The 24,109-nt window shown below is 34.9% G+C and overlaps 1 protein-coding gene across 2 annotated transcripts in view; it reads right to left on the bottom strand.

Annotated features, from left to right (window-relative positions):
- Positions 1–349: 349 nt before the first annotated feature.
- LOC129808172 (SKI/DACH domain-containing protein 1) overlaps positions 350–24,109 on the bottom strand; it is a 69,121-nt gene continuing 45,361 nt past the window's right edge. For both annotated transcript variants that reach the window (XM_055857938.1, XM_055857937.1), the window contains one exon: positions 350–8,453. In XM_055857938.1, the coding sequence (XP_055713913.1) occupies positions 6,753–8,438 (1,686 nt within the window). In that variant the 5' untranslated portion in view covers positions 8,439–8,453 and the 3' untranslated portion in view covers positions 350–6,752. The remainder of the gene's footprint in view (positions 8,454–24,109) is intronic.

Here is a 24,109-nt window from a genome sequence, read left to right as displayed (position 1 = left end):
AGATCAAGAATGTTAGAAAAATATTATTGAATACATATTAATATTAATAAATTGAATTTCCAATGTACGACATTTCAAGTGCTCAATATTGCAAGCTGTCCGAAATATTGCTCCGTTTCCTTTATTGTTACTTAGGATGTTGCTTTCTTTGAAATGTGTTAAAAAGTGCTCGTTTAGAACAGAAATTGATCTTTTTGCAAGAGAAAGAAGAAAGTTGATTATCCGTTCCTCTTTTTAATTGCTTACCTTTTTGGGACAGATCCATTTCCTCATAGATTCAGAGAAATATCTTCGAATTTCATTACCAGCGACCGACACTTCTCCGAAAACAATTCAGTGAAAGACATGATTCTCAATTTAACAATTATTTCTCTTTATTTTTGCAAAAGTAACATAAAAGTCAAACATTGCTTTCTGTTTTCTTGAAATTTTCATCATTTTTCATCCAATTACACAGCTTCACGTGACGTTCCTTTATCCTTTTCTTATTTTCTCTCTTTCATCTTTTTCTTTCTGAAACAACGGATTTTATTCATTACTTTTAAAGTTAATTCTTTTAATTTTTTTTCTTTACTCTTGATTGTACATATTTATTGAACATCAAATTTTATTAGCATTTTTTTTTCATCATTAATGTTATACACTTACTAATTTCTTGTGAGACGTTTTTTGTCTTTTTTTTTCAAAGTTGATAAAAGATTTCTGCAAAAATTTAAAATGAAATTTTTTAGTTTTTTTCGGTTTTTTTTTCTAATTCATTGTCACTTGAGAGATTTTTATGGAGCAAATTGGGATTAATTTTTTTTTAAATCTTTTTGGGGAAATTCTACAAGATTTTCCCCATGTTTTGTAATTGACGAAAAATAATCTCTTTTTTTTGCAATTTTGGTGTAACTCTGCATGACTTTTGCAAGTTTTCTCAATTTTTTTTTGTTAATTTTTTCCATTATCTTTTTTTATTCAATGATAATAATTAATAAGTAATAATAATATAACTTATCTGCTATTGGATTTTTTTCATATATATAGATTCTCTTATAATTTATCATAATTTTTAATTATACTTCTTTTATTTATAATAATATATCGGTAAGTAGGACTAGATTGTTCATTTTTTACTTGTTTTTTTTTATTTTTAAAATTTTCTCTTGAGTTATTTTTTCTTAAAATGTTTTTTTTTTCTTTAATAATATTTTCATCTCATATTAATAATGAAAAAAAAGAAAATTCTCAAAGTTTCTCTTCACATTGTGCACTTTTTTTTTCATACACTCATCACTAATGTTTTATTTTTTTTCTTTTAAATCCCATTCACAATTAATGAGAAACGAAAATATTTCTTTTTCTTTGTTAATACTTTTTTCTATTTACTTCTTCATCTAAGTTTTTCCTTCCTTTTTTTTTAAATATAAGTAAATTTCAGCAATTGTGGCAGAAATATTTTTATATACACATTTAAAAAAAATTTCAACTATTACAATTTTTTTATAGTACTTTTCTTATTTACAAATTCGTACTTTTTTCCTTCTCTATTCCTTTTTTTATTTTCCTTCATTATTTTTTATTTACAAATGATTTCTTGATGTGTTTTCCGCATTTTTCTCGCGATTTTCTTCTTTTTTCAATTTAATTTCTCAATATTTTGTCATTGTTTCCGTTTTTATTTTAAGAATAAATTAAGTAAATTTAGAAATTTTGTCATGTTTTTTATTAAGTCAATTTTTTTGGGGCGATGAGAATCTTTTTTTAAATAAATTTTGTCAGAAAAATCAAGAAAAAATCGGTTTGTTCTTCTTTTCATTGTGAAAAGTGTCAACGTTCCTTGTTTTATTGCTTAGAATTAATAAAATTACCACAAATATTGCTTTTCAAAAAGAAGCTATTGCTTAAAAATTTATATAGTAAAAAATGTTTTATGTTAAAAAAACAATGGCTGGATGGAAATAAGAATAAAAAAAGGGAAAACTATGGTCAATTCCTGTGGAAAGAATTTTATTTATTTATTTTTTAAATTTCTTTTTTAATTGGATTTCTCCATCAAAATATTGGTTCAATTTGTCCCTTTTTTTAAATTTCTTCAAGTACTTCTTTTTTCATTTTTTTAATGTTTAATTAATCTACTAAGGAAGTGTACATCATTAGAATAAATATATTATTTTCTGGGGTTTAATTTTCTTGTCCTTCTCTGGATTTTTCTTCACTATTCCTCAACATTTTTCTCAATTTGTTCTTATCCTTTTTTTTAGTTCTTCCTTCAACAGAAAGAAAAATAATCTCACTGTACTTTTCACTTTTATCATCTTTTCACTACAAAATATCATTTCGTGTTGCTTTTTAATCTTTTGATTTTCATTCACTTTTCGCTTCGCTGTGTTACGTATCTTTTTTTGTATTTTTTCTTTTTTTTTTAAATATGAATAGGAAAATTATGGATACAGTTTACATTTACTTAAATTGAAATTGTATTTCTTCTGCATTTTCTTTTGTTAAATGGCGGGTCACAAAATTTTCTATGCATTTTATTTAATTTTTGTGTTTATTTTTTTCTACTAAATGTGGTTTTTTTTTCTTACAATGTTTCTCATCATAATTATTTTCTGTAATTTTTCATGTAGACACAGCCTTCACAACCTGAGCAAAAACTCTAATAAAAAGAGAACCGTAGTTAAATGTCTTGAAAATCATGGTCAGAGTAATATTTAAAAAAAAAATCAGAGATTTATCACGTTTAAACAATGAGTGGCAGCAGTTTTGTCCGTATTAATTGTTAGTTATTTAAAAAATTAAATACACTATTTTTTTTAAAAATTACTTTTAGTACAAAAAAATACTGAGGCAATTTTGGAAAAAGTTTCAAGTCAAAAATTGGAAGATATTTGACGATACTTTACTGATAAAATTAATGAATATTGGTTCGCCAAATTTCTGCTGCATGAGAAATTATATCGCCATCGCGCATGCTATGCATAAACTCTGTAAGGATAAATTGTAGATTTTTTCCATTTGAAGGAGACTATTGAATAATTTCATACTTAATATCGCGTTCTGTGATTGGATTGAGCTGGAAAGCATTTATAAAGCTCTAGCCAATCAAAGAATACGATGTTACTGAAATATTTTGTAGAATTAAATATTTGATTCCACATGGATTATCCTTAAAATAACACGTTCTACAAATTTAAGAAATTGTGGACACTGGAAAATATGACAGCTCGAGCTGATTTCCAAAAAAAGTCCAGTTAAATTAAATTTATCATATTTCCAGTTTCAAAAAAGGAATTTCGTTATCAAACATGTTGCTAAAGTTACAATTAATTTAATTTAAATTAATTAATCTAAGATAAGAAATTAGACGCTGGAAAATTTGACAGTTCTACCTTATTTCCAGAAGAGTCCCTTTTAAATTTTAATTAAATTTCAATATTTTTCGTTTTGAAAAGAAGTTTACTATAACAATACATTTGGAACAATCCCACCCGGCAATTGCTGCAGATTCTGCAGAAATTTGTCAGATTTGAAAATGTAACTGCCGAAAATCCTGCAGAATTTCTGAAGAATTTTGCTCTAAGGTGGATTCGATCGTTGTATGAAAATTCTGCAGAATTTTCTACAGAATTTCTATAGAAAATTTCATGAATTTTCGGCACTTTCCTCAAGATGTCGTTCTGTCAAAATGAACTTGGAATATTTTCTCTAAATTTATCAACATGGTAGAATTTATAATCACGATTTTCATGCTGTCTATAAAGAATGATTAAATAGGAATATTAAACATACTCCCGATCGAAAATTCTACATATTTTGATAAATTGCACCAGAATTTTCTTGAGAACATAAAATTTTTACGATCTGATTTTCAGCTCAGGGTAATAAAATTATTTATTATTTATGAAAAAAATTTCTTTTCCTTCAAGAAGTATATTTCCCTCAACTTTTGCAATAGAATGTAGGGATTTGAAATAACCGTTCCTGGAGCAGCCATTAGGTAACGGGTGTGAGACTTCACTTACTCGAGACAAATTTTGATAACTTTGGTTAATCGCCGGTACGATCGCTAGTGCGGCTAGCGATTGATGGCCGTTAAAAAAGGAAGAAGAAGAAAAATTCCGGAATTGCAGAACGAAGTTTTGCTGGGAAGTTAAAGAAGGAAGGAATTAATTCAACTTCCACAAGCTAAGAAATCGGACGCTGGGAAATTTGAGAATTTGCGCCCATTTCCAGGATAATTCTTTTAAACTTTCGTTACACTTCCAGTATATTTCGGGCTTAAAAAGTCTATTTAGTACTGTCGGTTCATTTAGTACGATTAGTACATTAGTACAGTCCATTTGGGACAAGTTGTACAGTAGACTCTCGCTTAATCGGCTCTTTTTCAATCGGGCGAAAAATTTTGTTGACAATTTTCACGTTTAATTATGAAGCTAATTTGCTCAAATTCGCTGTAGTTCTTCCTATTTTATCGTGATTCTTAATAATTGAGCGCTTTTTGTGGAATTTACAAAGGCTTTGACGCCCAAATCTATCGATAAACTGGATGACATTTTGCCCCACAGTCCCTATTGAGAGAGAGTCTTGTAGAATCATTTCAAGTTCCACAAGTTTAGAAATTGGAAACTGGAAAAATTGATACATCAAGCGATATTTTCAGTACAAAGAACCGTTAAGTCAATCTAAGCAAGAACCTCCACGTGTTTTTAGGGTTAATATTTGGAGATAAATCGGTACTCCTGGATAATCTTACTGATTGATTAATCCTTCGATACTTCCTTAGTCATACGAGTGAGAAAAGGCGGGGAAAGTATCAATTGCGCACAACAGGAAATGTCATGGCGATCCTTCGAGCCCCTAAAGTCAGAAAATTGTGCCTTCAGTAAATTCTCTATTTATTAGACCCTAGCTAAAGAGAAATCGGCAATGATCATCGAGAGGCATATATTTAGACGGGTCTATGTTCCAGTGAGGGAATCAGTTATTGAAGAGTACCTATCTGGAAAAATCGTGCCAGACTTTATAACTATTATTAGAGCACGCCCAATCATTTGATAAGGACAAAAATATCGAATGCCAACTGAAAGAATGTCTAGAAAGCTACTAAATAGATGATCGTGAAGGGACAAGGATGAGAAGACGCCCCAGTAAACTGTGAAAAGAAGTATTACGTTACATCCTTAATTAGCTGAGAATGCTAAGGAACTGGAAAAAGCTGACGAGGAATTGCATGGGCTGGAGGAGATTAGTGTCAGAGGTCCGCTTCCTGAAAAGGAATCAGACCTCTTAGCAAGGAACAAACGAATTTAGAGAACCTTTCCTTTACAATTTCCAATATTTAAAATAAGAAACCCATTAGATTCTTCAATATTTGGCTGATTGGAACCGAAAATGACAGATAAAACTCATAGAAGAGATTTTTTTTTTTAATTTTTACTTGTGTTTGATAGCTATTACCCGAACATTGCAAAGCCAAATATCGGATAGACTCACCGAAAATCTGTCAATTTCTTGTAACAGTTTAGAATTCGTTTTGTTTAATATTTCAAAATCGATAATCAAGGTAATTTTTTTTAAGTTTCTAGGCCCCCATAGCTTTGAATAAAATTGATGTTTTGAACCTTTCAATTTGGATTTGGATTTAAACTCTAAGTTTCTCAAATTGCTTGATGTGTTTATTGAATGTCAAACAATTTAAGAAGCTGAAATTATTAATTATATTGGTGATTATTTCAGTATTCCAAAAGAAATATTTGCTACAAAATATATCTCAAAATTTGATTCGAAGTGCATTCATTCGAGAAAAACTACCAGTAAAAATGACTTTTCCGTTTTTAATACCATGTGACTATAACGCCACTAGCGGTAATTGGGCAAACTTTTAATGTTCTTGTAGAATTGAAACCTTTTCCATTGTTTTCATGGTGACTGAAAATGTATTGTAGACATTGTAGAAGATTTAAGGCAAAGTAATTTATAGTCAAATGTACACTGAGAAAAATCCGAAAAAGTTAAAATAACATTCCGGAAATGTTAATTTTACCCTGCTATTGATCCAAAATCGGTGTAAATATTGCCCTTTTTAGGTGTATTGGGGGTTAAAGTTACCCTTTTTCATGTTAATTTTACCCTTAAAAGGGTGTAAAATTAACATTAAAAAATGTTGATATATTTTTACACCTAAAGTGTGTTAAAGTTATGAAGAAAAAAAGTTAATCGCACCCTCTTTTTATTTCTCAGTGTAGAAAATAAGTTATTGATCAAATCAGGGGCCCATCAAGCGTAATAAAAAGTGAAGCTATTTTTCACTTTCCCTTGTAAAAATTTTGCAGATATTGCACCGCGACTTAAACAAATTTGCTTGTAATTCTTGTATTATTTTGGCGAACATTATGAAATATGTATTTTGAGATAGCTTTTAATGCAGGATTTTGAAATATATCAGACTGATAAGTCAATTCTCTTTAGGAAAAAACTTGCCAACAGTCTTCAGTGTCTCTAGGCAAAAACGTATGGAAAAATGAAATGTCGAGAGGCCCCTGGATCAAATAGTTTCAAATATTTCTTTTCGGAATACTGAAAAATCACTGGAAATTTGAGAAAATAAAAAAAAAACGAATAATTTAATAAATCTTCAAATAAGCAATTTGTCCTTACGGAGCTTTAGCATGGTATGAGCGATATGGCACCGAACAAAAATCGGGCTAGAAAAATGGAAACTCATCGAGAATAAGGGACTGGGATGGTAATCTGCCCTCACACTACTAACTTCCGACCATGATGTGTGTGAAGGCTGCGTCCATCTCCTGCTGCCCCGGTTCGGGTACCGACTTGAGGATGTCGTCAGCACTTAGCGGCGTCAGCTTCCAGCTGGGCAGGAGTTCGGTGAGCTCAGGCCCTAGGCCTAGGTCCATGTCCAGCAGCCCGTAGTCCCAGTTGGTCGTAGCCGTGACCGTACACGAGGCGGCTGAGGCGAAGGAGAAGGTGGTTGCGGCTGCGAATGAGCAGCTGCTGGTGCTACTACTCGTGGCCGCTGGGGTGCTGGTGGCAGTCGTTCCGGCGAAGAGATCATTGTTATTGAGTGGATCCAGGGCGGATTGTGACGATAGACTTAGCACTGAGCCCCAATTGATGGGCCTCGTGCAGTCTTCGTCTCCATAGCCAGAATCTGTGTCCGGGAGTCCGGCGGCGGGGAAGGGAGTAGCGCGACCACCACTGTGGGCAGCATCACGCAGCGGATGGTGATCGTATGGCGGCAGGGAGTCATTGAATGGCAGGTTGGGTGGGGCTGGAGTTGCGGCGCGACCATTGTAGGGCGCCTGGAAGCCACCTCCGGGTGCCTCAGGGCTAGCCGGATAGTGCATCTCGGGCGGTGTATGGTGGGCATGATGCACAGCCGGAGCTCTGTATTGTGGATGATAGTCCGCTGGATGTGGGGGCTGAGGTGGCGGTGGCTGTGGGTGATGCATGTGATGATGGTGGTGATGATGTGGATTTGTCACGTGGTGCTGATGCATGCCCAGCTCCTTGCTCTCCATCTCCATTTCGCGCTCAATGCACTTGAGGGTGTTGCATATGAGGACTGAACGATAGAGACTCTGCTCACTCACCTGACGGAAGCGTGATAACTTAAACATACTGAGGTTCATCATCTTTAAGCGTCTCTCCTTGTAGCATTGTTTACTATTGCACCAATTATTCCTACCATCACAGCATCGTTTAACACCACCACGGGCACTTGCCAGCCCGCCATTTGAGCCATAGCTCGCACTCCCCAATTCCAGGTACGACTTCCCATTTTCCGCACAACGTATTGTTTGCTGCGGACTTGTGGCTGCTTCCGGAGGGGTATAGTAGCCACCTGACCAGCCACCCGCTGACCCATAAGCTGGCCCTCGGCCATAGACACCCCTTGAGCACGTTGTCAGCGGTGGATAGGATTCGGTGTAGTAGCTGCTTTTGGCGGCGGGAGAGTAGGCCGCCGGCGGGCCGTAGCCACGCGGCGGCCCGCACGGATATCGCAGCGGCAGGTAGCTGGGAATGGCCGTATCGTCCTCATCGAAATCGTCCTCGAAGTCATCATCGTCATCCTCGAGATCGTCGGCGGCCAGTAGGGTCGTGGCCAGTGCCGAGCGAGCCCCATCCGTTCCCCACGTACTCTCGCCCGGCACCGCCACTGCCTGCAGCCGCGAGATACTATCCACAATGGGCTCACCGGCCCATGTCGTTTCACCTGGCACCGTGACCGCTTCGAGGCGCGCAATGCTATCCTCACCCAGGCCCGACGCCGAGATCACAGATGTAGTTGTTGTTGCGGGTGTCGTAGACACACCCGCCCCTGACCAACGGCTACTCTTGGCCGGCGAGCAACTCCCCTGCTGCTCAGCCGCCTCACCACTCTCTCCCACATCATACTTTCGTTTACTGGCCGCCGCTTGGAGACCCATCATTGATGAACAAGGAATCTGCAATGAAGGAAAAGGACCATGATCAGTTATTGATATTCAAATTCTACCAATCAAAAATATCGTTAACATCCTGAAATTTGAAGTTTAATCGTTTTAGAATTACAAAACTAGCCTAGGAGTTATTCGAGTAGAGGGGAATTAGTGGCGCGTTAGGCAGGACCGTTGGCTCTTGGGCGGATCGATTCCCCGGCTCGACTTACTGTTGTGAGTTCGAGTCCCGCCCGGTGCAAAGATCTGAATGTCTAATTTAGACAATTTTCATTTGTTAATAAAGTTATATAATGCACGCCTACGCCCAACAACTCCGGGAGCATGGAAGAAGCATCCACGCAGCAGAGAAGGCGCTCCTGGTCGGTCTACAATGGACTTAGCAGATTCTTACAACACGGGATATGGAGAACATTGTAAAAATGATTACCTTGTAATACAATGTCTCGATACGATTAATAATATTAATTCGAGTAGAGTACACTACAAGTAGAGTAAAAACTAGAATTTTGGACAAAACAAATTAAAATTTCGAAAAACTCTTCTAAAACTTAATCAAATAGTTTAATTAAAATAATCTTCAAAGTACCGTTGAATTGCATAATTACTAAAATTATACTGAGCCCAAACAGAAGTAGATTTTGATTCTCCAATAGTGTCTTGGATAAAAGGTAAATGGAAGTCTATTTGCATAAAAAGTCGTTGAAGTTCGAAGAATTCAAATTCAATTTCGAATTTTCATACTAAATTTTCGAACAAGGTGGGAAAATTTGTCAAACATCACACTAAAAAGCTGGCAAAAGAGTTACTCAGTGATTATGCAGTGAACGTCGTTGTTCTGTTTTTTTTTCCTCACAACAATGTGAAGACCGTCACATTTTGATACTAGAGCACTTCGAAATTCGAACAGGATATAATTTCCGCCACCTTGCGAAAGTATTACGAAGTAAGAAAGTCTCTTTTTTGGATCTTCAAATAGGTTTTCGAATTTTTCAAGATCTAAATACTTCTGTACGGACAGACCAGGGGAAAGTACTCTCCCTTCGAACGTTCATGCCTCCGAATAATGTGAATTTTCTTTTAGTTTTCCTAAAAGACTTACACATTTCTATGAAATATTAGTAGGCTTATCATCAATTGCTGATAATTCCGTGATAATTTAGTGTAAATCTCTTACGAAAAACAAAAAAAAATCACATTCTTCGAAGACATGAACGTTCGAAAGGAGAGCATTTTCCCCTATTACTAGATTACCGAAGTTCAAACTTCGAATTACAGTAGACTTTCGCTAATTCGGCTCCTTCAACATCGGGCTACTTTTTAATTCGGGCAGCAGTTAAACTTGAAAAAAAAATTGTTGACATTTTTCGAGTTCGATTATGATTATCGAATGAAGCAAAATATACTCAAATTTGCCATGCTTTATCTCACTTGTGCATTATTAAGGGTTTTCATGAAATTTACAGTTAATATGAGCATGTAAACTTAATATGAGTATGAAGGTAAACAAAAAATCGTTGCATTTATAACAATTTGATGCCCGAATTTCTCTCTAATTCGTCTGACATTTCGGTCCCAAATGCCCGAATTTGGGAGAGTCTACTGCAATTTGTCCGGAATACCGCATTGTATGAAACTGTAAATTTTCTTCTAATTACTGTTCGAAAAATATTTTTGTTTTACAATATTTGTACACGAATAAAAATTTAGACATTGATATGTGTGCAATACCGGACACAAAGTTTCTCAATGTTTCTTGCCTTTCCGGAATACTTCTAAGACTTTTGCTCCAGTATATTGGTCGTAGAGATAATGTTTTTTGAGGTTGTAAGGAGTGGTGTTGAATTTTGAGAAACATAACAAATGTTCGATATTGTAAGCTGTCCGAAATTTGGCGTAATTTCCCTACTTCATGGAAACGGCGCAAGAAAAAACATAAACTCAAACAAGGAATTGAATCGAGAAGACTAACTTGCAATTAATTCCTATTGGCTTTGTCCAGTGATAACTTTTTGAAGAGATAGCTACACCAAATCTAAGCCAAACCTATTCGAAAATCTAATCTACCGAAAGCCTAAAGTGCTTAATTCGCTTGTTTTTGAGTAGGGGAAAGTACTCTCCCTTCGAACATTCGTGCCTTCGAATCATGTGAATTTCTCTAATTTTTCCTAAGAGACTTATACATAATTATCACAGAATTATCGATAATTGATAATAAGCTAACTAATATTTAATAGAAAGGCGTAAATTTTTTAGAAAAAATAAAAGAAAATTCATATTATTCGAAGGCATGAACGTTCGAATGGAGAGTACTTTTCCCTAGATAAGTCATATTCATCAAAGGCATATGGGAAAAATATGAAGTGTTCGAAGCACAGAATGTGTGCGAAGCTGGAAAATCTTCCCCGATATGAATTTTAAATATTCTTATAACTAAAAGTATAAAAAAATGCTATAAAAATAAACCTTGAGAGCTTTGCCAATTTCAGTTACTTTCAAATCGGAAACCACAAAATCCCCTCAGAATGAGTAATACCCATATCAGCAGCAGTGGAATACATAATGAGACTGTTAATGAATGAAAAACTAATAACAAAAGCTCATCTCTCTCTCATTCTTTTGAGTCCATACATAAAACTTCCACGGCTCGCGGAGCAACTTCATCGTATAAAATTATCAGGGAATGCAAGAATGGCAGGGGAAAAATTTGCAGTGGTCAGGAAAAAAAAGAGAATATACACGTGGTCTGTTGATAGCATGATTCAGAAAGTGTTTAGCTCTTGAGTGTCTATACGGTTTTGGCTTCTATTTTATGCAGACACATGCGAAGATATAGAAGCGCATATTTTGTAAACATTTAAAATCCCATTGTCCCCGGGAGCTATAAAAGTCAATGGCATGCATTTTTTGGGAGAAATGAGATACGATATGAGAGTCGTTCTGTCTGGGATGGACATTTCCATCTGTCTACCAGTCATAAAAAAAAACGTGAAAATATTTGACTAATATACAAATCGACAATTAATGGTGGCAAAGAACTTGTCTAAACATCAATTAAAGTCACTCCATTGATTCTCAATGGGTGTTGAGATGAAAACATCGTGACGGGGAGATGAGAATGAATGATGAACAGTGGGAAATCATAGTTAAATACCCAATAATTACACTTATTTATGTACTAATCGATAGAGCAATAATTTTTGACTTATTTACTCGCGGAAAAAAATGAGGCCTATAGTGACTTCCAAAAAATTTTATGAATGAACTCTTTGGAAGTAAACAATGGGAAGAGTCCTAAATAGTAAAAATCATATGTTCATTGTTAAGTCTCGACACAACAATTAATCGTTTTAATGCCTCCTCTTGGTTTTCTCGTTGAAAAACCCCATAACAATGTCAGCAAACACGATTTTTTTTCCACTCATTCTATATTCTCTCTTTTATTTTTATTATTCTCTCCTTTAACATCCCAATAGCAATACTCCGGTGGCGTGTGCCTTATGTATTAATAAATAAATTAAACTCTCAATGGGATGTAGGCTTTTTTTTTTTGATGGACTCTACCTGGTCACCGAACGACCCTCACCAGCAAAATTCTATGAGGCAAAATATAGATTATGTGTGTAATTGCATAGAAAAATGGTCAGTGACATGCCATAAAGTAATGGTAGTTGGGGCAGAAAAAGGACACTTGTTGGACCATACATTTACAATACTCAAAAGGCGTTCATTGATGAAAAAAAAACAAATAAACATAGGACAGAGCCTTGTCCTTTGCATCCCTTTCGCAATATTGACTCCTCATTGGAAAAAAAAATTCAAACCATTCCAAACTGTTGCGCCATTTATCTTTTTCAAAGTAGCAAATCTTGGCAAGGCAACTACCAAAAATTACAATGAACATACCTCAAAAGTTTGAGAGAGTTCATGAGATTTTCGAAAGTTAAGCCATTCGCACACCATCTAACGTATTTCTAAGTGAGTAATAATATTCATGGACAAATACATCAAGTTTTTATTAACGCCTCTCGTAGTCTTTCCACGCTATTTTTCACGTACATGAATCACTGAGAAAATTTCCAGACATTACCAAGTTAAAATATGAAAAAGTAGGGGGATTAGAACAGTATTCGATATCGAAAGGATACTTAGAATTTTCTTTTTTTTTCCTAATGAATTTTGTTAGAAAATGGAAAACTCATTTTTGCCACTATCATACGGGTAAAAAAAACTAAATCGTTACCATCGTTACAAAAATAGATTTAATTTGCAACATTTATATCTAAAATCGCTGTAAGGGAAATGTATAAGGGAAAGTTACACGTTCGGACGACTCAAGCTTCGGACCACTCATTTTTATTTGAATGTTCTTAATGGATTTGACTCATGGGTCTTTTCAGGTAATTTAAGGTAATGCACTATCTATTAAAATATAATATTATGATGCGTCAAATTAATTAAAAACATAAAAATAAGTGTTTCGAGCTTTAGTTGTGCGAAAAGCGCGTTTTCCCCTACTCCAACTATTCATATAATTGTAGTTTGTTGTACTGATATTCGAAAATCCAAACAGAATTTCGAATAATTAAGATTCTTAAGATAGAATTAAAACCATTCACAAGTACGGGAGAATGGGGCAAAAACTCACAAATCGAAAAATTTAAAATTCAATATCTTCCAAGGTAAAAAAGATAGCGGCTCAAGTTTTTTCTATAGATAGCCTCCATAGACCTTCTTCAATGTCGTAAGTTTCTTAGAATTCTAACAAGGAATTTAGAAAATAAAAAATATCGAATTTTTAGTCCTATTTTTGAAATATTTTCCTTGCAGAAGATAACAATTATTACCTACTTATTTTCAAAAATTGATGTACTGGTGAATATTTTCTAAATAATTTGGATTTTTTGAATACGAATCAGCTATCTATTTTAGAATTTCACAAAAGTTCTTTTCTTCAGAAATCCTTTTATTAAAAATGGCCACTTGGGGTAAAAAGTAACAAAAGGTGTAGAGCAAAAAGTAACAAAAAGCGAAGCAATTTCTGATGTCTCACGGCGAATAGAAACGTCATTACCATGTGTCGTCGCTTGTTGTTTGCATTAGTCAAACGATCTGCAGTCTTTTGTGTTTTTTTTCCAAAATAGACAAAAAACCAAAAAAGACGCATTCTTACTTCTTGATAATTCTGCAATTGTCAAAATGTGTCCGTCTTCACTTTATTTGTGAGGAAAAACACAAAGCAATGATATTCACTACTTTTGTCTCATTATTTAATCACACCATAATCACTGAGTAACTCTTCTGTGAGCTTTTTAGAATGCTTCACAAATTTTCGGCACCTCGTGCGAAAATTTACAGTAGACTCTCGCTAATTCCGGTCTTTTAAGATCGGGCTACTTTATAATTCGGGTGGTAGTTAAATTCGAAAAAAGTTTGTTGACATTTTTCAAGTTCGATTATGATTATCAAATGAAGCAAATATGCTCAAATTTGTCATGATTTGTCTTAGATTTGATGTGATTTTGCATTATTAAGGGATTTTCATGAAAATTACAATAGCAATGAGCATATAAACTCAATATGAGTATGCAGATGAACAAAAAATCGTTCCATTTCAAACAACTTGCTGTCCGAATTTCTCTCTAATTCAGTCTTTTCAGTCTAATTTCGGTCTCAAATGCCCGAATTTGGGAGAGTCTACTCTAGTATGAAAATTTCGAAAATGAGTTTGAATTTTTCGATCATCAACAACTTCTTGTTCGAGTTCCATTTACCTCTACCACCTGGCAAGTGGTTTTCGAAGTTGAAGCCATTTCCTGTCATTTACATAGATTCGAATGCGATTTTTGCTGCACTCGTGACCGTTACACGATATATGTCACAATTGAGGTGTGCCTTGTACACATGACTTTGTGCCTTGTAAAGAGGGATAAATATTCTAGATTTTCATCTAAAAAGTTTTTCGCAACTGGAAGTAAGGTGCGTTTGGAAGCAATTTATGAGTTGGTTTCAAACAGCTCCACATAAAAAAAAGATATTTAGCTAGGAGTTAGATTTATCTTTTATCAAAGACACTATTGGGGAAGCAAACTCTACTTATGATCGCACGAAATTCTTCGAAATTCGAATGGGAAATCGAAGGCAAAAAGGGAAATCTTTATTTCCTTTTTGGGTTTCGATATTACTTATGGCTGTGTCGCAATGTTTATCACAAAATAATTTCGAAGAACTACAATGTAGTAATGTGCAATGTTTCGAAATTATGCTGCTCTTTCGATATTCGAATTTGACAAAAACCTGCATTAGCAGTTTTCTAAATTTTACTAACGCCGCTAACGCACTTTTACATAATGTGAGCAAAAATTTTCGAATAAGTTTTTGAAACTATCAATTCATACTCGAAAGCGTATATTATTCGACTTCGAAGGTAAACAAGTGTTTTTCGAAATTACCAAAGCAAATACTGGGAATTTTATACGCTAATAAAGAGTACCAGATATCTGATGTTTGTAAAAAAAAAAAGGTATATTGCAAAAAGTTGTTTTGCAGATTCATGCGCAGAGATGAAGTTCAAACTCATCAAAAATTGTTTCCCTTCTCCTACTACTGCGTACTATTTTCTCCCGTTCTAAATAGTCTCTCTACAAAGCGCCCCAGCACCACTGAACCGAGCTTTTGGAGCTCGTACAGTGTGATGAATTGCTACGTTGAAATAGTTTCAACGTAACTGAAACTTAATATGAAAGTGGCAAAATGTTTTAGAGAGACCGAAAGAGCACCTCAATGCGCGGTGTGCACAGAAAATTGTATATATACTTTTTTTTTGTTGTACCCCAGCAGTGACTACGGCATGACTTTTTAGCGAAACGGTTTCATAACCTCAATGTTCGCCACTCACTCTCGCATTTGTTGACTTCAAAAATATAATGCAGACATTAGAGTGGATGGAGATTCCGCCAAGTCCCCCATCGACTATATCTCTTGGAGAGCTCCTCAATTGCCATGGAGTTTCATGTTCATTTCACGATTTCTGTATCTCTCTCAGTTTCTCTCCATTTCCCACTCTGTGGTCCTCCACTTTTCCCCTTTGGCTTCACTCCCAACATAATACCCAAGTATATCTGGAATATCTTTCTTCAGTTTTTTTTCCTCACTTGGTTTTTTTTTTGTGCTTGGCACTCTTCTCTCCTTCCCATCCGAACTCCGAACTCCATGGTACTCTGGTGGAGTCACTAGCATTCGGATGAGAGGACAGGCAAGAGATGGCGGGAATTACGTTCAACACTCTCAGTATGTCGTCATCGTCGTCTTTGAAAATTCCTTGATTATTATTTTAATGAATTTTGAGTTACATACAAGACCCGGAGTTACCGCAGAGGCAAGAATAACAAGAGTGAGGAAAAATTTTCCCCCTCAAAACCCTCCTCCCACATCCGTGAATATCACTCAAGAGATGATTTCAAACCAAGTGGCGGTATTGGGTTTTATTTATAAAATTGATGACTCCGCATTCTCTACATTGGCGCAAAGCTCTAAAAAGAGAATACTATCTATGACGAACTGAATTCGCGCCTTATTTTTAGAGACTCTTCTGGCATGAATTCCTTCATTAATTTTCATCTTTTCCCCATGAACTTCTTTTAGGACTTAGCTTAAACTCTTGATTTGTGTTTTACAAACACGGAAATTTTGCTTTAATCTAGGAAACATTTTGTTGATTTGTTATTTTCAACGAGGTAGAATGTTATTTGCGAAATTCATACCGTTCAATGACCGTTAGAACGCCATGATATTTCGACAAAAAGCGTCATTAGAAATAGCAAGTAGGATTGGTTATCTTGGGAAGTTAAATGTGAAAAAGAAATCGCAGTACTCTGGGAAAGTTTCGTTAAGCGGACAAATGAGTCTTGTTAAAATTTTGTCAAAAGGATGTTGTTTACCAATTTGACGAAACTTTTTCTTACATTTTCTATAGAAAAACATCCTTTTGACAAACTTTTAGCAAAATCCAGTTGGCCGCCGATTTAACAAAACTTTTCCATATGGAAAAATATCCTTTTGAGGAACTTCTGTTATTCAATTTCCTTGAAAAATGAAATTTCAATAAAAAGAAAAAGATATAGTACTACTCCAATCGTGCAAATAAACTTAAAACTTATATTGCTTACCTACTAAAAATATTATTATGAAAATGTAGCAAAATTGCCATGGAAGTTTGGAAATCATCAAAACGTTGTACATTAACCTGCGTTCCTAGCCATAGTTTTCCCAAGAAAAAAAACTTTCGAAGTTCGATGATCTGTTTTCGAAAGTCAGAGAAAAGTCATTTTTACTTTTCATTTCTTTCGCATGGTTTTCTGTTCGAATTCCAAAGTGTCTTGCTTGATTGTCAAAATGTGTCAGTCTTCACTTCTTTTGTAGGAGAAAATAGCTCGTTACAACTCACAGTGTGTTATTTTATTAATTTCCCCAACATTGTGTGAAAATTTAGTGAAAAAAATCTAAATTGAGTTCGAATTCTCAATTGAGTTCGAATTCGGCAGACGCCCCGCTCGAATCCTCGTTGCTGTGTGGGGAGGTATATTGTAAAGGAACTCGAGCGTATTTCAATAAATAAATAAAAAATAAATAAATAAAATTCTTAGAACATCAACGACATTTAATGTAAATAGACAGGTATTTGTATTTACCTTTTATCCGAAACACTAATGGAGATTTAAACTCCGACTGTGAGCACATAGTGAAGGGATATTCGAAATCATTTTCGAAAAAGTCATATATGCCTGTATAATGCCAGTAGACGAATTGTTATGGCATTAAAACGGGTGAGTGCGAGACCTGACAATGCCAATCGAGCTTTTTTAATATTGAAATCACTTTACTTACTAAAATTTTGCGAATACAATATATTTTGGTCAATTTGTTTTATAAAATTCATTGTCATATTAATTGTCAGAAATCTCAGATATGTTACTTTTGACATTGTCACATAACAAGTTCATGCTTACAGAGTCATTTTTTCAAAAAAGCCCTCCTGTAAATATATTCTGTCAATTTTGTGGCATTGTCAGACATAAGTTCGAAACTGGATAATGTCAATCGAGCTCTTTTTTCTCAAATTAGTTTTAATGGAATCTTTTTGATATTATGCAAATACAGTCTGTGCTGGTCGACTTATTTCATCAAATTCTTTGGAATTTAAATTGCCAGAAATCTCAATATGTGACTTCTGACAATGTTCCATGACAATGTCATGGTTACAGAATCACTCTTTCGAAAATGTCCTCATGAGATTCGAACGCAATTTCTCATTGTCAGAGTGTTACAGAATTCCCTACAGGACAATTTTCACACTGTTCAATAGTCGTTAGTCCGCCATGATATTTCGAAAAAAAGCAGCAGTACGTTGCAACCACCCTAAGACTGAGAAAATTTGTTTTCATCTTTCGACTGAGACTGTCAAAAAAAAAAGAGAAATACCCACGTGAAAGGAAATGAACTTGAAGTGTAGTGCTTTTCTTTTGAATTTTCAGACATTTCTCTTTTCCATTGTATCTCTCAATTTGGCCAAATATCTCCTGACATACTCTCTTGTGGTGGAGAGAAGAAAAAGGCCTCCTCTCGCACTTTTAAAGTTTTCTTTTTCACCATCCAAAAACTCATCATTGTACACACAACAATAATAATGGTAATAATCATATTAATATTTTCTCATGAATGCACACGCAACATCGTGCGCTGAACTTTTTCTCCTCTCTTTCGACTCATCATCCACCTCATCGTCATCTCTTCTTCAATTTCATTCCATTCCCATCCACCACATATCTCTCTCAAGTCCCAGAGTCCCAAACAATTCTCAAAAAGTGAACACACCACAGAAATATTCGTCTTTCTGTTTAGCACACAATCCTATGGCTATGGTGCTCCTTCTCTACCACCGGTGCCAGTCAGCATTTTCAGTATAAAACTCTCTTGAAGCTGAAGAGACCCATGGTTATAGCAAACATTTTATAACCAACCAACACAAAGCACCTTCTGAAATAAAGAAGCGACAACGCTCCCCAAACCCATGGAGTTTCTCTCTATAACCATTCCGTAGTCACAATATTCACAAAATTACTTACAGCATATAAAACGTGTCCACAGTTGAATTTTTACAAGAGAAAATGCTGCTCTTGTAGAAATTTACTCAATATAGAAATCTATGAAGAATATTTTGATAAAGTTTTTTTTATTAAGATTTTCAGGAAAAAAATCTAAAATTGATGCATCTAGTTTTGGCTAAATGGATGTGTCTTTGCTAAAATGTGAAAAGCATTTAATTTGACTAAAATTTCGTTGATGTTCGAAGAAGTCAAACTCATTTTCGAATTTTCGCACAGTCGAATTTTCGCACAAAGTTGGGTAAATTTATGTAATACCACACCAAAAAGCTATTTAAAAAGCTCTTGAATGATTATAAGGAAAAGTATAAAAGAATGAACATCATAATTTCGTATTTTGTCGCAGCAACAGGCTACTACATCTTGACATTCAAGATATTTCGAAATTCGAGCAGGAATTATGTCAGCCACCACGCGGACGAAACGATAAGTTAAAATGTCTTTTGGCTTTCGTAACCAATCTCCGAATGTATTCTCTATTGGAGAAATTCCAGTTGTCAGCAGTCGGAATATCTTGTATTTGCATAAAATGTCGTTGATGTTCGAAGAATTCAAAATGAATTTCGAATTTTGAAATCAAATTTTCCTAAAATACTTCAAAAATATTTGAAATACCAAACTAAGAAAGGTATTAAAAGAGTAACTTTTACCACTAACAAGTAAAGTTTGAAAAATTCGAAGATCTACTTAATATTATTATTTCTAGATATTTCCCCATGGGTGGCTAAAGTGCTTCCTATTCGAATTTCGAAGTGCTTGAGTGTCAAAATATTTACTCTGTTGTGCGAAAAAAAAACAAAGGACAGAAGCTTATTATTCCTGTCGCATTATTAAATCACTTCATTAAATACTGAGTAATTCTTTTTTCTATATTTTTCGAAAAATTATTTGAAATTGCGTTTGAATTTTCGAACATCAACGACATATGGGTGCGAATAGAGCTCCATTTTTCTGTCAGTTCGAGAATCAAACTCCTCCCACTCCGAGACACTTCGAAATTCGAAGTGGAAATTACGTGAAGCGCCCTGCGGAATTATCATGAAGTTAAAATATCCATTTTCTTTGGCTTTCGGAAATGATTTTCAAATCTCTTAAATTCTGTATATGAACACATAATAAGGTGTAATTTGTGTTCGAAAATTCAAACTAAATATCGAATATTCAAACTAAATTTCTGCTCAAAATTAAGAGAACTTATAAAATATCACAGTGTAACTTCGAATGATACTTTTTGCTGAATACATAAGAAGTCAAAATGATTTATCTTTGACTGAGGAATGGACAAAATAATTATCCTAGAGTACTAAAAATAAAGAAATTAAAGTAAAAATCAACATTATAAAATCCACTAAAAATTATGCAATATCAATGCAAAAATTTAACTTTGGACATGCTTTAACATTGCTCAACTATATAGCGATATGTATATAGTACATTGAGAGCAATGGTGAATTGGTCTTTCTTACATCTTTCCTTCGCTCCACCTTTGATGGTGGAACTGTTGAGGGCAATCCATGGAAGAAGTTGAGAAGAGGAAGAAACTTCAAGAATAAGAATATTTTTCATGAAGAAGAACTCAACTATGAGAACATTTTGAACCGTTGCTGGCCACTTTATACCGCGATTAGTCCAAGCTTCGTTCCACTCTAACGGTTTATGTTTACACTCATTACAGAAATTCTATCTTATGCTTTTGCCGCCAAATATCACAAGACTCTCCGCCAAAATAATACCGGATCAAGGAGGAGCTCAATGGTTGGCAAAGTCATCACTAGTGCAAAAGATAGTAATTAGAAAATGAAGTTAAACAATTTATCAGAAGAATTCTTCCTCATGTAGCCATTCACACCAGTAGAAATACTCTGGGAATCATTTGGGGGAAAAAAAAACTATGGGATTTCATGGGTGGCAGGAGAAAAATTTGGCCCTGGGTATTGCCTCTTCATCCCCTAGACTGTCCCAGGTCATCATGGGGAGTATGAAAGGAAGCCGAAAGGGATAACGGATGGACGGACCGAGAAACCTTTTTAGTCCTTTTTCCATGAAAATCATATCTTTTTCTGCCTTCCATGGGCCTTTTTTCGGACTCCCATGTTACCTTCTCTATCCTTCGTCTGGTAAGAACCCCTCTACCAACACCCATACCTTCTATCACCAGGGGCAAACTGGAATTTTATTTCCCATGGCGATTCCTCACCATTTTCAGTCATATTTTGGTTCTTGTCCCTATTCACCCTCCTTGACACAACCCCTTATTGCGAGCCCATATATGAATATTCTATATTGGAAAATACAAGGGTGAGTGCGAATAAGAAAGTCCCTATAATACCATTTTGCCCGATTTGGACCTGGTATGGAGGGAAAAGTTACTTTTTATTTAGGTAGATGAACAGGGACTGGTGTAGGAAGGTTATGGGCAATTGTTGGGATGAATCGAGGATAGAGACCCAAAAAATCCCAGAAAACCCTTGAACCCTCCTCATTCTAAAAGGCAACACACCATAAGGCTGACATGAGGAAATTTTTACCAAAAGCACCACACTGCATACTATTTCCCGCATAGTCTCACCAGAAACACTGAAGTGGTTCCTGGGAGCAAAAAAAAAACATAATTTTGTACCTGTCTCAGGATGTTTTTTTGGGAAAAAGAGCGGGAACGGGGAAAAAATCTCATTCACCAGGTTTGAGACGGAGGGACAAATCAAAGAGCAACATGACATTAATATTTTACAAAACCCATGGAATAACTCATTCGGCACTTGTACCATTACAAAAAGACATTTATCATATGCCTTTATCTGGGCTATTCACAAACCCCTGATAGTCTTATCATTGAGTCATTTTGTCGTCAATATACCTCAAACATGTGCGAAAAAAATTTCCACAGACAAATCCGAACAATTTCACGCAAAATCTCATATTTGAATTCACTGGCTCTAATTTCTCTGTCTCGCGTCTTATGTATATAGAAGAAGGTGTTGATGACAAAAGAATATATATCTTCCACATGGTTTATCTATAAGGCAATATTGTATCGAATAATTTCACATCTACACCACCAAACCCTTGTCTTCTGAAAATACCCATACCTATCCACATTCTCTCCATTCTATTAAATGTATAAAACCCCTACCACCCCAAAATTCAACCCATCTCTACCCCAAAAACTGAATCCCAAGCACAGGGTGGGAAGTTCTCAAGTGGTACAGCATGGTTGTCGAGCTCTCTCTCTCTCTATCTCTACCTCCCAACATAGAGAAAATCCCACTGCTGCAGAAAGTCGGATGAAGGGTGTTCACCAACCCCTGCCAAATAGCTCAGTCTACTTCCCAGCATCCCAGGGTGAAGGGGTTGTGGAAAACTCGGCAGAACATATATAGCATCCTACATAGCCCATATAGCTGCTGATGATGATGTGGAAGTTGAGCAAAGTACGTAGAGAGAACAAGAGCACAGAGAAGCTTTACCATTCCAAAAACTACTCATACACTTTTCACGACTTTTCTATCTACCATTTTTTTTGTACTAACGTTCCTTTTTCCTTTGTTTTTTTTTTTGTTTGAAAGAGCCCCAGAGAATATCCGAATCAAAATCCTAATTAGAATTAATTCAATATAATTAAAATAAAAGTTAAATAATAACGTTTACTGGATATATAATTAATAGAAGACAGAAAAAAATATTTCTATAGAATTCCTATTGGAGACTTACGAAAAGCTCGTAAATCATATAACCCACTAAAAAAAGTTCGTAATAGTTTGTTTTGTACATTATTGTTTGTCTGACAAACATTTGCGAACAAATGACAAAATTTTACGAAACGTTTTTTTTTGTTTACGAACATTTACGAAGAAATGTTTGTAAAAGAACAAAAAATGCTCGTCAAAAGTGATCATGTTATGAAAAAAGCTTGTGAGAAATACAAACTTTAACAAACTTTGTAGTGGGTCATACGTTTTACGAGCATTTCGCAAGTCTCCAATTGGAATTCACAAACATTTACGAACAATTCTACGAATTTCTTTTTTTTTTGTATTTTAAAAATTATATTTTCAGTAAACGTTATTATTTAACTTTTATTTTAAATATATTGAATTAAATCTAATCCTGTATACTGTAGCAGATGGCAATGTCATATGACAAATTCCAACATTTTTATTTAGTAATTTTAGAAAAATTCATATCAATCTTTTCGAGCTTCGTAGAGCTTTTTGAATTAGCCATATGATACTCGCTGACATTTAATACTGTACTGTAGCGAAATATTACCACCAAAATTTGTCACATGACATTGTCAGAATGTTACAGAATTGCCCATACAGGATTGTTTAACCGAGACCTGAGCTAGGGCAGTTTGAGCAAAACTTGCCAAATCGAAAATTTCATAATTCAATATTTTCCAAAATAGAGGAGATCGAGGCTTCACATTTTTACTATATATAGCCTTCATGATCCTCCTTAAACTTCCAATTTTTTTGGGGAATTTGGACAATTGCGGATAATAAAAAAAATATTGGAATTTTAGGCCTCTCCAAGAACCTCAGTGGATCAGTTGGTAGTAGTGGCTTTATGACTGTGAGGTCTCGGGTTCGAAACTCGGCAGCTGCAGATTTTTCAGCAGCCGTATCGAATTAGTCCAGTGAATGGATGAAAAAGTAATGCCTAATGCATTAAAAATGAACCGCCTAAACAAGAAAGGCTACTACAGAAACGAGTTCGGCATAAAGAGATCTGTCGATACAAATACACATTCACTTGCAACTGATCCAACCAAGGTTGGTCTGCCGCAATATAGAAACGGCACTGTGTGTGTACCTCAGGCTAGAGATGGTAAAATTTCAGAAATTTCACAACAGTCGTCATCTACTTTAGGCGGAAATTCATGAAATTTCATGAAATTTACCAACTCTACCTCAGGCATACAGAAGCTGAGATATGGACCGCCTTGGGGGTTAAAATAGAATGGAGTAATGGGGAGTGCATAATGGGCCCAAATAGGTGGCCTGGATGCAGCGGAACCGATAAAGGTTTAAGCCAACCCATAGACAAATCTTAATCTTACGCCTTTCCAAGAAGCAATTTTCTTTTATTATACTCTTATTATTATTATTATTGTTATAAGAGTTTGTACAGCTTAAGATTCCAAGTGAAATCATCTAAGAATTCCGAAAAAATACGTAAATTTGAGAAAAGTTAGGAGCCTTTGATGGTTACAGTAATAAAGGTTTCAGATCTAAAGATTGTCTATATTGATAAACTTTTGTAATTTCTCAAAAAGCAAAAGCTTTGCGAAAATTATCCCTTAGCTCTTATATAGATATTGAGAGTAGTTGAACTAAAAGATATCGAAAAACAGAGCAAAATCCCGTTTTCAGGAATTTCAGATTTTGGATTAAATTTATAATTTGAAGACCGTTTAAGGATCTGACAATCAATGTAAGTAAATGATTTAAAATTTAAACCAATGAACGAGGCATATAAGGAGATTGGAAGCGGGGTGTT

This window comes from Phlebotomus papatasi, chromosome 3 (genome assembly GCF_024763615.1).
Source record: "Phlebotomus papatasi isolate M1 chromosome 3, Ppap_2.1, whole genome shotgun sequence".
Taxonomy (NCBI): Eukaryota; Metazoa; Arthropoda; class Insecta; order Diptera; family Psychodidae; genus Phlebotomus; species Phlebotomus papatasi.
This window is presented reverse-complemented; position numbering and strand designations above follow the sequence as displayed.